The sequence below is a fragment of the Rhinoraja longicauda genome, chromosome 19, assembly GCF_053455715.1.
Source record: "Rhinoraja longicauda isolate Sanriku21f chromosome 19, sRhiLon1.1, whole genome shotgun sequence".
In the NCBI taxonomy this organism is placed as follows: Eukaryota; Metazoa; Chordata; class Chondrichthyes; order Rajiformes; family Arhynchobatidae; genus Rhinoraja; species Rhinoraja longicauda.
Genome location: NC_135971.1, coordinates 11,131,264 through 11,145,421, shown reverse-complemented (window position 1 = coordinate 11,145,421; position 14,158 = coordinate 11,131,264). Strand labels below are relative to the sequence as shown.

General features: G+C 50.0%; 1 protein-coding gene across 1 annotated transcript in view; it reads left to right on the top strand.

The window, feature by feature from the left end:
• The window catches only part of LOC144602832 (uncharacterized), a 34,503-nt gene extending 22,393 nt beyond the window's left edge, over positions 1 to 12,110 (top strand). Inside the window, 6 exon segments of the mRNA XM_078415952.1 lie at positions 1,720 to 2,457; positions 3,383 to 3,478; positions 3,563 to 3,796; positions 7,310 to 7,332; positions 7,421 to 7,536; positions 10,840 to 12,110. Coding sequence (XP_078272078.1) covers positions 1,720 to 2,457; positions 3,383 to 3,478; positions 3,563 to 3,796; positions 7,310 to 7,332; positions 7,421 to 7,536; positions 10,840 to 11,390 — 1,758 coding nt within the window. The 3' untranslated portion in view covers positions 11,391 to 12,110.
• The last annotated feature ends 2,048 nt before the right edge of the window (positions 12,111 to 14,158 follow it).

Below are 14,158 nucleotides of genomic sequence, written 5' to 3'. Positions count from 1 at the left end.
GGCTGATCTGGCACTCTGGTGTCAGGACAACAGCCTCCTCTTGAATGTCACAAAAACTAAGGAGCTGATTGTGGACTTTAGAAGGGCTCAACATCCGAGGACGTACACGCCACTGGAGATAAATGGGTCTACTGTGAATAGGGTGAGCAGCTTTAAATACCTGGGAGTCAACATCACAGATGATCTGACATGAACAACACACATTGCCGCACTGGTGAGTATGGCAAGGCAGCGCCTTTACCACCTCAGACAGTTGAGGAAATTTAGAGTCTCTCTGAGGATCCTTCAGTGCTTCTACTCTGGGGCTGTAGAAAGCATCTTGTCCGGGAACATCACAATCTGGTTTGGGAACAGCTCTGCCCAGGACAGGAAGGCTCTGCGGAGAGTAGTGCGTTCGGCTGAACGCACTATGGGAACTACACTCGCCCCCCTGCAGGACCTATACATCAGGAGGTGCAGATCCAGAGCCAGCAACATTATGGGGGACCCGTACCACCCCAGTAACGGACTGTCCCAGCTGCTACGGTCAGGCAAACGCCTCCGCTGTCACGCTGTGAAAACAGAGAGGATGAGACGGAGTTTCTTCCCACAGACCATCAGGACTGTTAACTCTCATATCACCAGGGATTAATTTAATCTACTGTATTCATTTTTTTTGTGTTAAATTTTTTTTTTTCTATTTTGTTTTGTAGTTTAGCACAATCCGCAGGCGTTGCCACTTTCATTTCACTGCACATCTTCTATGTATGTATGTATGTATGTATGTATGTATGTATGTATGTATGTATGTATGTATGTATGTATTTATTCACAAAATGATGGAGTAACTCAGCAGGTCAGGCAGCATCTCGGGAGAGAAGGAATGGGTGATGTTTCGGGGTCGAGACCCTTCTTCAGACTTCATTCCTTCTCTCCTGAGATGCTGGCTGTCCCGTTGAGTTACTCCAGCATTTTGTGAATACCTTCGATTTGTACCAGCATCTGCAGTTATTTTCTTACACTATGTATGTATGCAGGTGTCACATATGCAGGTGTCACATATGCAGGTGTCACATATGCAGGTGTCACATATGCAGGTGTCACATATGCAGGTGTCACATATGCAGGTGTCACATATGCAGGTGTCACATATGCAGGTGTCACATATGCAGGTGTCACATATGCAGGTGTCACATATGCAGGTGTCACATATGCAGGTGTCACATATGCAGGTGTCACATATGCAGGTGTCACATATGCAGGTGTCACATATGCAGGTGTCACATATGCAGGTGTCACATATGCAGGTGTCACATATGCAGGTGTCACATATGCAGGTGTCACATAGACTTGACTTGAAGATGTGCCACCCTATCTACCTGCAATGAAGTGGCTTTAGGAAGTCACGTGTGGCTGCGCCTAACAACTGCGGCTCGCTGGCAGTCTGTTTGTCTTTTTTTGTTTGTTAGTGTGTCGGTGTTGGGATGGTTTTTGTTTCTGTTTTTGGCTGTGTGTGTGTGTGTGTGGTGTGGGGGTGGGGGTGGGAAGCCTTTCTTTTATTAGGTCTCTTCCCCGGGGCGCAGCTCGGCCGCGGGACCTTCCATCGCCTGGCGCGGCTCGGCTCGGCTGCGGGACCTAACAGTGCCCGGTGCGGCTCGGCCACAAAGCCTTCCATCCCCTTGCGGGGGCTGTGCGGGTCGGTCGCCTCGGTAGGGGTCGAGCTGCCTGTCCGTGGGCGCGGGGGGGGGGGGGGGGGGGGGGGGGAAGAGAGTGGAAGTTTTGTTGCCTTCCATCACAGTGAGGGGGGTGTTTGGAGTCACTGTGATGGATGTTTGTGTTGGGGTCGTGTGTCCTGTGTTCTTTTCTTTTTTTGTTGTGCTCTGTGACTGCTGTAATTTCGTTCGGTATCTGTACCGAATGACAATAAAGTTCTGTACGGTACTGAACTCTGAAGGAACAAATAAAACAACCCTCCCCCCCCCCCCCCCCCGCCGGTTGCTGCTGAAAAGGCTGCAAAGTGAAAGTAGTCTGCAACAGGAAGTGGCGTGTGCGAGTGCAAGTATGGCCTCCCAACTATTTCAAACCGAGAGCTTCACCGAGGAGTTAAATTGTTCTATCTGTCTGGATTTCTTCACCGAACCGGTGTCCCTGGATTGTGGCCACTCCTTCTGCCGCCGCTGCATCACCCTGTCGTGGGAACGGTCGGACAAAAGGGCCTGCCCCGAATGTCGGGAGGAGTTTCGAGACAAAAACCTCAGCATAAACTGGGCCTTGGCAAAGCTGGCCCAGAAGACCCGAGAATTGAACGAGAAGCCCAACAGCGGGCCGGGGGGTCAGCTTCGCTGCGGGGAACATCAGGAGGAACTGAAGCTGTTCTGTGAGACTGACCAGGAACTGATCTGCCTGGTCTGCAGAGACGCGAGGGAACACAAGTCCCACAGCTTCATGCCGATCAAAGAGGCTGTTGTCATCTACAAGGTAAAGAACAAACCGGTTTTTTAACATCTGACTAGACCAAGAGGACCACCTCCTGCATTGGTACAGCACCCCCTCCCCCCCTCCCCCTCTCCCTCCCCCCTTCCCCTACCCCCTTCCCCTACCCCCTTCCCCTCCCCCTTCCCCCTTCCCCTCCCCCTTCCCCTCCCCCCTTCTCCTCCCCCCCTTCTCCTCCCCCCCTTCTCCATCCCCCCTTCTCCATCCCCCCTTCTCCATCCCCCCTTCTCCATCCCCCCTTCTCCATCCCCCCTTCTCCATCCCCCCCCTCCCCTCCCTCCCCTCCACTCTATTCCCCTCAATCCCCCTCCCTCCTCCCCCTCTCTCCCTCCTCCCCCTCTCTCCCTCCTCCCCCTCTCTCCCTCCTCCCCCTCTCTCCCTCCTCCCCCTCTCTCCCTCCTCCCCCTCTCTCCCTCCTCCCCCTCTCTCCCTCCTCCCCCTCTCTCCCTCCTCCCCCTCTCTCCCTCCTCCCCCTCTCTCCCTCCTCCCCCTCTCTCCCTCCTCCCCCTCTCTCCCTCCTCCCCCTCTCTCCCTCCTCCCCCCCTCTCCCTCCCCCCCTCACTCCCCCCTCCCCTCCCCCCTCCCCCTCCACTCCATTCCCCTCAACCCCCCCTATCCTCCTCCCTCCCTCCCCTCCCCCTACTTCCACCCCTCCCCCTCCCTCCGTAGGAGATAGATTTAAACTTTAAAACGTGAATAACTTTAAAAAATATAACACCAATTTCAATGAAACTTCTTCCATTAGCACCAAAGGGACGACGGTGAGTAAGGTGGGCCTAAAATTGCCGGGCTATCGTGTACCGTTTTGGCTGTAGTTCAGGAACAAACAAACAAACAAGAGTTTTAGTATATAAATGACGTTGATGTGTTTTGATGGCGTATTGTGTGGTTAATCCTTTTGGTTTTCAAGGATCGGGTCAGGTCGTCCTTCGACTCGCTCACGGTGAAGAAAGTGGCGGCGCTGAGGGTAAGACAGGCTCAGGGTCAGCGGATATCTGGAGTGAAGGTAGGCAGTGGAGTCCTGCTTTAGTTTCGCCCCCCCCGCAAACCCTGCAGGCTGTCGCATGAATCAACCCGTCGCTTTTTGCAGGAAGAATCGCGGAGTTTGCAGTCGCTGGTCTCGGCAGATTTCGCGGGAATCTACCAGAGCCTCCGGGAGAAGGAGCAGCGTTTCAACGGAGACGTCAGGCAACAGGAGCAGAGGATTCTGGACACAATGGAGGGGAATCTCGTCGGGATTGACAAGTATTTAAGTTCCGTTCAGAGAGAGCTCTCCAGGCTGCTTGAACAAATGGGGGAAAGCGACGGAGTGAAATTTCTCAAGGTGAGGCGCTGTAACTATCAGGAAGGAGTTTGAAAGTTTAGGCCGCGGAAATGATAATAATAATAATAATATTAATAATAATAATAAGTATTATGAGGCTTGTATTCACTGGACTTTAGAAGGATGAGAGGGAATCTTATAGAAACATATAAAATTATAAAAGGACATAAAAGGACTGGACAAGCTAGATGCAGGAAAAATGTTCCCAATGTTGGGCGAGTCCAGAACCAGGGGACACACAGTGTTAGAATAAAGGGGAGGCCATTTTAAGCTGAGGTGAGAAAAAACTTTTTCACCAGAGAATTTGTTGTGAATTTGTGGAATTCTCTGCCACAGAGGGCAGTGGAAGCCAAATCACTGGTTGGATTTAAAAGAGAGTTGGATAGAGCTCCAGGGGCTAGTGGAAACGAGGGATATGGGGAGAAGGCAGGCACGGGTTATTGATTGTGGTCGATCAGCCATGATCACAATGAATGGCGGTGCTGGCTCGAAGGGCCGATTGGCCTCCTCCTGCCCCTGTTTTCCATGTTTCTATGTAAGTACTTTATTCGGTCCACGACGGGGAAATTTGCAAGGTTACAGCAGCAAAGTGTATAGCAAAAATAAATAAGCATTCATTAAAAAAATAAATAACGGCCATTATCTTTATATACTGGTCTGCTGGGAGCAGTGCTGGTTGTGCAGTCTGGGCGGCAGCAGGAAGGAAGGACCTTCGATATCTCTCTTTCACACACTTGGGGTGAAGAAGTCTGTCACTGAAGGAGCTACATAGCGCAGTGACAGTGTCCTGCATGGGGTGGGAGGAGTCGTCCATCAGTGATGATAACTTTGCCAACATCCTCCTCTCTCCCACGAGAGTTGGGAGCGTTGCCGAGTTTTTGGCTTTCACGCGGTGGCCCGGGTTCCGATTCCGACCACAAGGTGTTTGCCCATCCGCCCCGTGGCCCTGTGGCTTCCCGCAGCTCGTAGATTCACAAATTACAGGAGCAGAATTGGGCCGTTCGGCCCATCACGTCTAGTCCGCCATTCAATGGTGGCTGATGGACACAAAATGTTGGAGTAACTCAGCGGGACAGACAGCATCTCTGGAGAGAAGGAATGGGTGACGTTTGGGGGCCGAGACCCCTCTTCAGACTGATCGTAGCTGATCTATCTTTCTCCTGCCTTCTGCCCATTACCCCTGACACACTTAAACCCCTGTCTCACTGAGGCGATTCTTTAGACGACTGAAGGCGACTAGGCTGTTGCCACATGGTCGCCACATGGTCGCCAAAGTGTCACCTGTACGGTCTTGAGTCGTCTCCGAAGAGTCGTAGCGTTTTTCTGGTCGCCGCTGGATTTTTTAATGTTTAAAATTTTTTGTCGACTGTTGGTTTGACGCCAATGATCGTAGCTTGACGTCCCCTGACGTGGGCGCTGTCGTAGGTTGTCTCCAGGTGACGTAGGTTGTCGTCGGTGCTGACTTCATTGAATTCCATTGGCGACTACCTACGTCAACCGGCGACAGGTACCGGCGTCAAAACCGGAGGGCAAAATGACGTGAATTGTCTTTTGTTGTCGCCGACACGGTCGTAGCTTGTCGCGGGTGGACGTGGGTTGACTTCGGTTGTCGTAGGTTGCCGCCTGTGTGGTCGTAGGTTGTCGAACTTGCAGTCGTAGGTGGACGTCCTCGGGCGCGACGATTGGGTTGTCGGTCGCTGGCCGTAGCTTGACGTCGACTAGGTGGTAGGTTGTTGTAGCTTGTCGTAGACATTGTCGTAGGGGCCGTTCTAGTGGACTAACGGCCGTTCAGTCGGACTAACGGCCGTTTTTTGGCGAACTGCCGCGACTATTGCAGCCGCCTAAAAAAAACGCCTAAGTGGGCAGGCCCCTTACTAATCAGTCACTTTCCAAACATGACAAGTAGTACTGCTGAAGATGGACCGCAAAGTGCTGGAGTAACTCAACGAGTCGGGCAGCATCTGTGGAGAAAGAGGATAGGTGACATTTCGGGTCGAGACCCTTCGTCGGACTGAAAGTGAGGGGTGGAGGTTGGTGGTGAAGGTTCGCGACCTGAAATGTCACCTATCCATGTTCTCCAGACTTGCTGCCTGACCCGCTGGGTTACTCCCGCACTTTGTGTCTATCTTTGCTGCAAGCCAACATTTGCAATTCGTTGTTTCTACACGTGGCTCTGCTGTACCACGGGTTTCCGTCCGACGAATTAGACATAACGCGAGTGATGAATTTGGCACCACTATTTACATTACTTAGAAACAGAAATTTAGAAAATATAGGTGCAGGAGGAGGCCATTCGGCCCTTCGCACCAGCACCGCCATTCATTGTGATCATGGCTGATCATCCACAATCAGTAACCTGTGCCCAACCTCTCCCCATATCCCTTGAATCCACTAGCCCCCAGAGCTCTATCTATCTCTCTCTTAAATTCATCCAGTGAATTGGCCTCCACTGCCCTCTGTGGCAGAGAATTCCACAAATTCACAACAAATTCTCTGGGTGAAAAAGTTCCTTCTCACCTCAGACTTTAAATGGCCTCTCCTTTACTCTAAGACTGTGTGTATGGCCCCTGGTTCTGGACTCCCCCAACATTGGGAACATTTTTCGTGCATCTAGCTTGTCCAGTCCTTTTATAACTTTATATGTCTCTGAAAGATCCCCTCTCATCCTTCAAAACTCCAGTGAATACAAGCCGAGTCTTTTCAATCTATCCTCACAGGGAGGGGGAGGGAGGAGGAAGGGAGGGGGGGAGGGGGAGAGGGGATGGGAGGGGGAGGGAGGAGGAAGGGAGGGGGGGAGGGGGAGCGGGGATGGGAGGGGGGGGGTGAAGTGGGAGGGGGAGAGGGAGGGTGAGAGGGAAGAGGAGGATAGGGGGCTGCAACAATACATGAGAGGTCTGGGCCCAACAGGTCCACTTGCTCTAATATAACAATAAAATGCTCTTGACTCTTGAGAACACAGCCTGTCAGTCCCACTGTGGGCACTCATTGAAATTGACAAGTATTTGTTTCTATTGACACTTGGGCAACTTTGCTGGACAATGTAACATGCCAGCCTGTGGTATCAGAAGGGTCTCGACCCGAAACGTCACCCATCCCTTCTCTCCAGCGATGCTGCCTGTCCCCGCTGAGTTACGTACTTCAGCTTTTTGTGTCTGTCTTTGGTATCTTTAAGTTTGCAATAACCAAAAAAAATCTCACAGCTAGATTTGTTGTCTAAAGAAAAGGAAAGCCTCATCTGGTTCCATGATCAACACGTACGTATCGATGGGTTAGTGAGTAGTTTTTCTAACGACACCAAAATCAGGAAGCAAAGCTGTTAAGAGAGCGTTAGATAGAGCTCTCGGGCTAGTGGAATCAAGGGATATGGGGAGAAGGCAGGCACGGGGTACTAATTGTGGACGATCAGCCATGATCACAATGAATGGCGGTGCTGGCTCGAAGCGCCAAATGGCCTCCTCCTGCACCTATTTTCTATCCATCTATTAACTCATCTTTCTGTCCAATTTCTTTCAGGAGGAAACCTGTCAGAAGAGGAGGTAAGACATGTCCTTTATTGAAGCATTGGTAAAATAGTTCAGAAAGCAATTGATGGTGAACTTATATCTAATTGTTTGAAACTTGCAGGTTTATTTCTGGGGATGAACCACTACCATTAGTAGACGCCGCCTTATCTATTGACAAACTCGATGGTCTTTTACAGTACAAACTCTGGAGAGAAATGGGCAACGTTATTAAACCAGGTAAAGCTCTTGGTACTTTACACGACAACCCTGACACTCGAAAGGGCACAGAAGTGGCAGGGCAGGGCAGATTGGTTTAAGGTGAGAGAGGTAAGGTTTAATAGGAACCTGAGGAGCAACATTTCACACAGGGCATGTGGAAGGAGCTGCCTGAACAGGTAGCTGAGGCAGGTGGCTGAGGCTGAGGCAGTTCAAAGATACAGGTGCATGTATAGACAATGGACAATAGGTGCAGGAGGAGGCCATTCGGCCCTTCGAGCCAGCACCGTCATTCACCGTGATCATGGCTGATCATCCACAATCAGTACCCCGTTCCTGCCCACTCCCCATATCCCTTGACTCCGCTATCTTTAAGAGCTCTATCTAACTTTCTCTTGAACGCATCCAGTGAATCGGTCTCCACTGCCTTCTGAGGCAGAGAATTCCTATTATTATTATCTGAATGGTGTCAAGTTAGGAAAAGGGGACGTACAACGAGATCTGGTTGTCCTTGTTCATCAGTCACTGAAAGGAAGCATGCAGGTACAACACACAGTGAAGAAAGCTAATGACATGTTGGCCTTTGTGACAAGAAGAGTTGAGTATAGGAGCAAAGAGGTCCTTCTGCAGTTGTACAGGGTCCGAGTGAGACCGCACCTGGAGTACTGTGTGGAGTTTTGGTCTCCAAATTTGAGGAAGGATATTCTTGCTATTGAGGGCGTGCAGCGTAGGTTTACTAGGTTAATTCTCGGAATGGCGGGACTGTCATATGTTGAAAGACTGGAGCGACTAGGCTTGTATACACTGGAATTTAGAAGGATTAGAGGGGATCTTATCGAAACATATAATATAATTAAGGGGTTGGACACGTTAGAGGCAGGAAACATGTTCCCAATGTTGGTGGAGTCCAGAACAAGGGGCCACAGTGTAAGAATAAGGGGTAGGCCATTTAGAACGGAGATGAGGAAAAACTTTTTCAGTCAGAGAGTTGTAAATCTGTGGAATTCTCTGCCTCAGAAGGTAGTGGAGGCAAATTCTCTGAATGCATTCAAGAGAGAGCTAGATGGAGCTCTTAAGGATAGCGGAGTCAGGGGGTATGGGGAGAAGGCAGGAACGGGGTTCTCTTTCTGTCCTGGACCTCCTCCATTGCCAGAGTGAGGCTAAACGCAAATTGGAGGAACAGCATCTCAATATTTCGCTTGGGCAGCTTACAGCCCAGTGGTATGAATATTGATTTCTCCAACTTCAAGTAACCCCCTCTCTCTCTCTATCCCTCCCCCACCCAAGTTGTACCTGCTTCTCGTTTTTACCATCAAACAGCTAACAACGGCCCATTTCCTTTATCGTTGTTACATTTTGGAAACATCTTTCATTCATTGTTCCTTATCTCTCCACATCATCGTCTATCTCTCTCGTTCCCCTTTATCCCTAACTAGTCTGATGAAGGGTCTCGACCCGAAAGGTCACCCATTCCTTCTCTATGATTTTCTGAATTGAAAAGAGAGTGAGATGGAGTTCAAGGGGCTAGAGGAATCAAGGGAATAAGGGGAGAATGCAGTCACGGGTTACTGATTGTGGACAATAGACAATAGACAATAGGTGCAGGAGTAGGCCATTCAGCCCTTCGAGCCAGCACCGCCATTCAATGCGATCATGGCTGATCACTCTCAATCAGTACCCCGTTCCTGCCTTCTCCCCATACCCCCTCACTCCGCTATCCTTAAGAGCTCTATCCAGCTCTCTCTTGAAAGCATCCAACGAACTGGCCTCCACTGCCTTCTGAGGCAGAGAATTCCACACCTTCACCACCCTCTGACTGAAAAAGTTCTTCCTCATCTCCGTTCTAAATGGCCTACCCCTTATTCTTAAACTGTGGCCCCTTGTTCTGGACTCCCCCAACATTGGGAACATGTTATCTGCCTCTAATGTGTCCAATCCCCTAATTATCTTATATGTTTCAATAAGATCCCCCCTCATCCTTCTAAATTCCAGTGTATACAAGCCCAATCGCTCCAGCCTTTCAACATACGACAGTCCCGCCATTCCGGGAATTAACCTAGTGAACCTACGCTGCACGCCCTCCATAGCAAGAATATCCTTCCTCAAATTTGGAGACCAAAACTGCACACAGTACTCCAGGTGCGGTCTCACCAGGGCCCGGTACAACTGTAGAAGGACCTCTTTGCTCCTTGGACGATCAGCCATGATCACAATGAATGGCGGTGCTGGCTCGAAGGGCCAAATGGCCTCCTCCTGCAGCTTTATCCCGAGAGCTATAACTGCTCTGAATCGGTCCTGCTGAGAGCCCGGCATGAACTGTCTCTGCCCCCAGGGTCACCTAGCACAACTGACCCCTGCATGAACCATTTTTCTTTGCACTTTACCTAGTTCTCCCTTTTTTTCCTTTCCCCCCCCCTTTATTGTTTTCATTTTCACTGTGATCTGTTTATATATTTGATAGCATCGATATGGAAGTGACATTCAAAAATCTCATTGTACCACACAATGACAATAAGAGATATTGTATTCTAAAGTTAGGAAAAGGGGACGTACAACGAGATCTGGGTGTCCTAGTGCATCAGTCACTGAAAGGAAGCATGCAGGTACAGCAGGCAGTGAAGAAAGCCAATGGAATGTTGGCCTTCATAACAAGAGGAGTTGAGTATAGGAGCAAAGAGGACCTTCTGCAGTTGTACAGGGCCCTAGTGAGACCGCACCTGGAGTACTGTGTGCAGTTTTGGTCTCCAAATTTGAGGAAGGATATTCTTGCTATTGAGGGCGTGCAGCGTTTGTTTACTAGGTTGATTCCCGGAATGGCGGGACTGTCATATGTTGAAAGACTGGAACGACTAGGAATTTAGAAGGATGAGAGGGGATCTTATCGAAACATATAAGATTATTAAGGGGTTGGACACGTTTGAGGCAGGAAACATGTTCCCAATGTTGGGGGAGTCCAGAACAAGGGGCCACAGTTTAAGAATAAGGGGTAGGCCATTTAGAACTGAGATGAGGAAAAACTTTTTCAGTCAGAGAGTTGTGAATCTGTGGAATTCTCTGCCTCAGAAGGCAGTGGAGGCCAATTCTCTGAATGCATTCAAGAGAGAGCTAGATAGAGCTCTTAATGATAGCGGAGTCAGGGGGTATGGGGAGAAGGCAGGAACGGGGTACTGATTGAGAATGATCAGCCGTGATCACATTGAATGGCGGTGCTGGGTCGAGGGGGCCGAATGGCCTACTCCTGCACCTATTGTCTATTCTCCCGAGATGCTGCCTGTCCCGCCGAGTTTTTGTGTCGATCTCCTGTTGTTTTAATGTCTCTGCCAGCTCCCGCTTCCCTGACTCTGGATGCCGACACGGCCCACCCCTACCTCGTTCTGTCCAAGGACCGGACCAGCGTGAGCCTCGGGGACCGAGGCAAGGAGACTCGCGATGCTCCGGGGAGGTACGACTGCCGGGCCTGTGTCCTGGCTTCCGAGGGATTCCCCTCGGGGAAACACTACTGGGAGGTGGAGGTGGGAAGCAAGACCTGCTGGGAGCTGGGGGTGGCCCAGGAATCGGCCGAGCGCAAAGGCCACGTCAACCTTCGGCCCGCCGCGGGATATTGCACCATATGCCTTGTGTTTGGGAACTCCTATGTGGCCCTCACCTCCCCAAAGACCCCCCTCGTCACCAGGGCGAGACCCTGTAAAATTGGGGTGTACCTGGACCACGAGGGCGGGCAAGTGTCATTTTACAATGCAGACAACATGACCCACCTCTACACCTTCAACCACACTTTCAACGGCAGAGTCTTTCCCTTTTTTAACCCTGGGTTGAATAAAGATGGGAAAAACTCGGCACCCCTGGTAATCCGTGGTATAGACAATACACAATAGGTGCAGGAGTAGGCCATTCGGCCCATCGAGCCAGCACCGCCATTCAATGTGATCATGGCTGATCATTCTCAATCAGTACCCCGTTCCTGCCTTCTCCCCATACCCCCTGACTCTGCTATCCTTAAGAGCTCTATCTAGCTCTCTCTTGAATGCATTCAGAGAATTGGCCTCCACTGCCTTCTGAGGCGGAGAATTCCACAGATTTACAACTCTCTGACTGAAAAGATTTTTCCTCATGTCCGTTCTAAATGGGCTACCCCTTATTCCTAAACTGTGGCCCCTGGTTCTGGACTCCCCCAACATTGGGAACATGTTTCCTGCCCCTAACATGTCCAACCCCTTAATAATCTTATATGTTTTGATAAGATCCCCTCTCATATTAAATATTACTAATATGAGTAATATGGCGGCACGGTAGCGCAGCGGTAGAGTTGCTGCTTTACAGCGAATGCAGCGCCGGAGACTCAGGTTCGATCCTGACTACGGGTGCTGCACTGTAAGGAGTTTGTACGTTCTCCCCGTGACCTGCGTGGGTTTTCTCCGAGATCTTCGGTTTCCTCCCACACTCCAAAGACGTACAGGTATGTAGGTTAATTGGCTGGGTAAATGTGGGTGTAGGATAGTGTTAATGTGCGGGGATCACTGGGCGGCACGGACTTGGAGGGCCGAAAAGGCCTGTTTCCGGCTGTATATATATGATATGACATGATATGATATAATCAGTCCGTGGAGAGGCAAGGAGGTGGCTGCAGTTTGTGTTGTGATCTTGCAGCTCCAAGGAATCACAAAATGCTGGAGTAACTCAGCAGGTCAGGCTGCATCTTGGAGAGAGGGAATGGGTGACCGGTTCCTTCTCTGCAGAGATGCTGCCTGACCCGCTGAGTTGCTCCAGCATTTTGTGATACCTTCGTCTTCCACTTTGGTAGCTTAAGTGGGGCGGCATGGGTTGCACAGCAGTAGAGTTGCTGTCTTCTAGCATCAGAGACCCGGGCTCAATTCTGACTTCGGCTGCTGTACGGAGTCTGAAGATGTCAAGTCAAGTCAATTTTATTACTATAGCACATTTAAACACAACCCACGTTGACCAAAGCGCTGTACATCAGTGGGGGTACTAAAAACAAACATACAATGGCACACAAACATAACAGCACATACATAAACAGTTCACAGCGTCCCCTCAGAGGGCCTCAAACGCCATGGAATATAAATAGGTTTTGAGCCTGGACGTAAAGGAGTCGATGGAGGGGGCAGTTCTGATGGGGAGAGGGATGCTGTTCCACAGTCTAGGAGCTGCCACCACAAAGCGCGGTCACCCCTGAGCTTAAGCCTAGACCGCGGGACAATCAGTAGCCCCAAGTCGGCCGACCTGAGGGACCTGGAGATTGAGTGGTGGGTTAGAAGATTTTTGATATGGGTTGGGTGGGGGTGGGGGGCAAGCCCGTTTAGGGCTTTGTATGCAAATAGGAGCTTGAAATCAATTCAGCATCGTACTGGGAGCCAGTGGAGAGAAGGGTCTTGACCCAAAATGTCACCTATCCATGTTCTCCAGAGCTGCTACCTGGCCAACGGACTTACTCCAGCACTTTGGGTCTTTTTATTTTGGTAAACCAACATCTGCAGATACTCGTGTCAAAAAAAAAATTGGATTAAGAAGCCATCAAAAGCATAGCTGTGACATTCTGTGATTAGATCACAGCTATGATCAGAACATTATTGCACATGATTTTTGCTTACATTTTGTGGAATTGAACAATGTACCAAAAGGTTAATGCCAATTTATTCTGTCTGCACCTTTATTGTACAAGTCTGGACCAATGTTGTACAACTTAATCTACATGGAAAATAAAAGGTTATGAATGCAAACTTGGATGGTTTAGTTTATAGATACCGCACGGAAACGGGCCCTTTCGGCCCACCGGGTCCCTGCCGACCAGCGATACCCGCACATTAACACTATCCTGCACCCACTAGGGACAACTTTTTACATTTACCAAGCCAATTAACCTAATTCAATTCAATTAAATCATTTCTAACTTCTCTGATGCCCACAAGATACAAGTATAACCCCAGCCAACCTTTTCTTGTTGGATAACCTGTACGTCTTTGGAGTGTGGGAGGAAACCGAGGGCGTGCAGCGTAGGTTCACTAGGTTAATTCCCGGAATGGCGGGACTGTCGTATGTTGAAAGGCTGGAGTGATTAGGCTTGTATACACTGGAATTTAGAAGGATGAGGGGGGATCTTATTGAAACATATAAGATAATTAGGGGATTGGACACATTAGAGGCAGGAAACATGTTCCTAATGTTGGGGGAGTCCAGAACAAGGGGCCACAGTTTAAGAATAAGGAGTAGGCCATTTAGAACGGAGATGAGGAAGAAGTTTTTCAGTCAGAGAGTGGTGAAGGTGTGGAATTCTCTGCCTCAGAAGGCAGTGGAGGCCAGTTCGTTGGATGCTTTCAAGAGAGAGCTGGATAGAGCTCTTAAGGATAGCGGAGTGAGGGGGTATGGGGAGAAGGCAGGAACGGGGTACTGATTGAGAGTGATCAGCCATGATCGCATTGAATGGCGGTGCTGGCTCGAAGGGCTGAATGTCCTACTCCTGCACCTATTGTCTATTGTCTATCTCGGAGAAAACCCACGCGGTCACGGGAAGAACGTACAAACTCCGTACGGACATCGCCCGTGGTCGGGATCGAACCCGGGTCTCCGGCGCTGCATTCGCTGTAAGGCAGCAACTCTACCGCTGCCCCACCTTGGTTCTTATAAC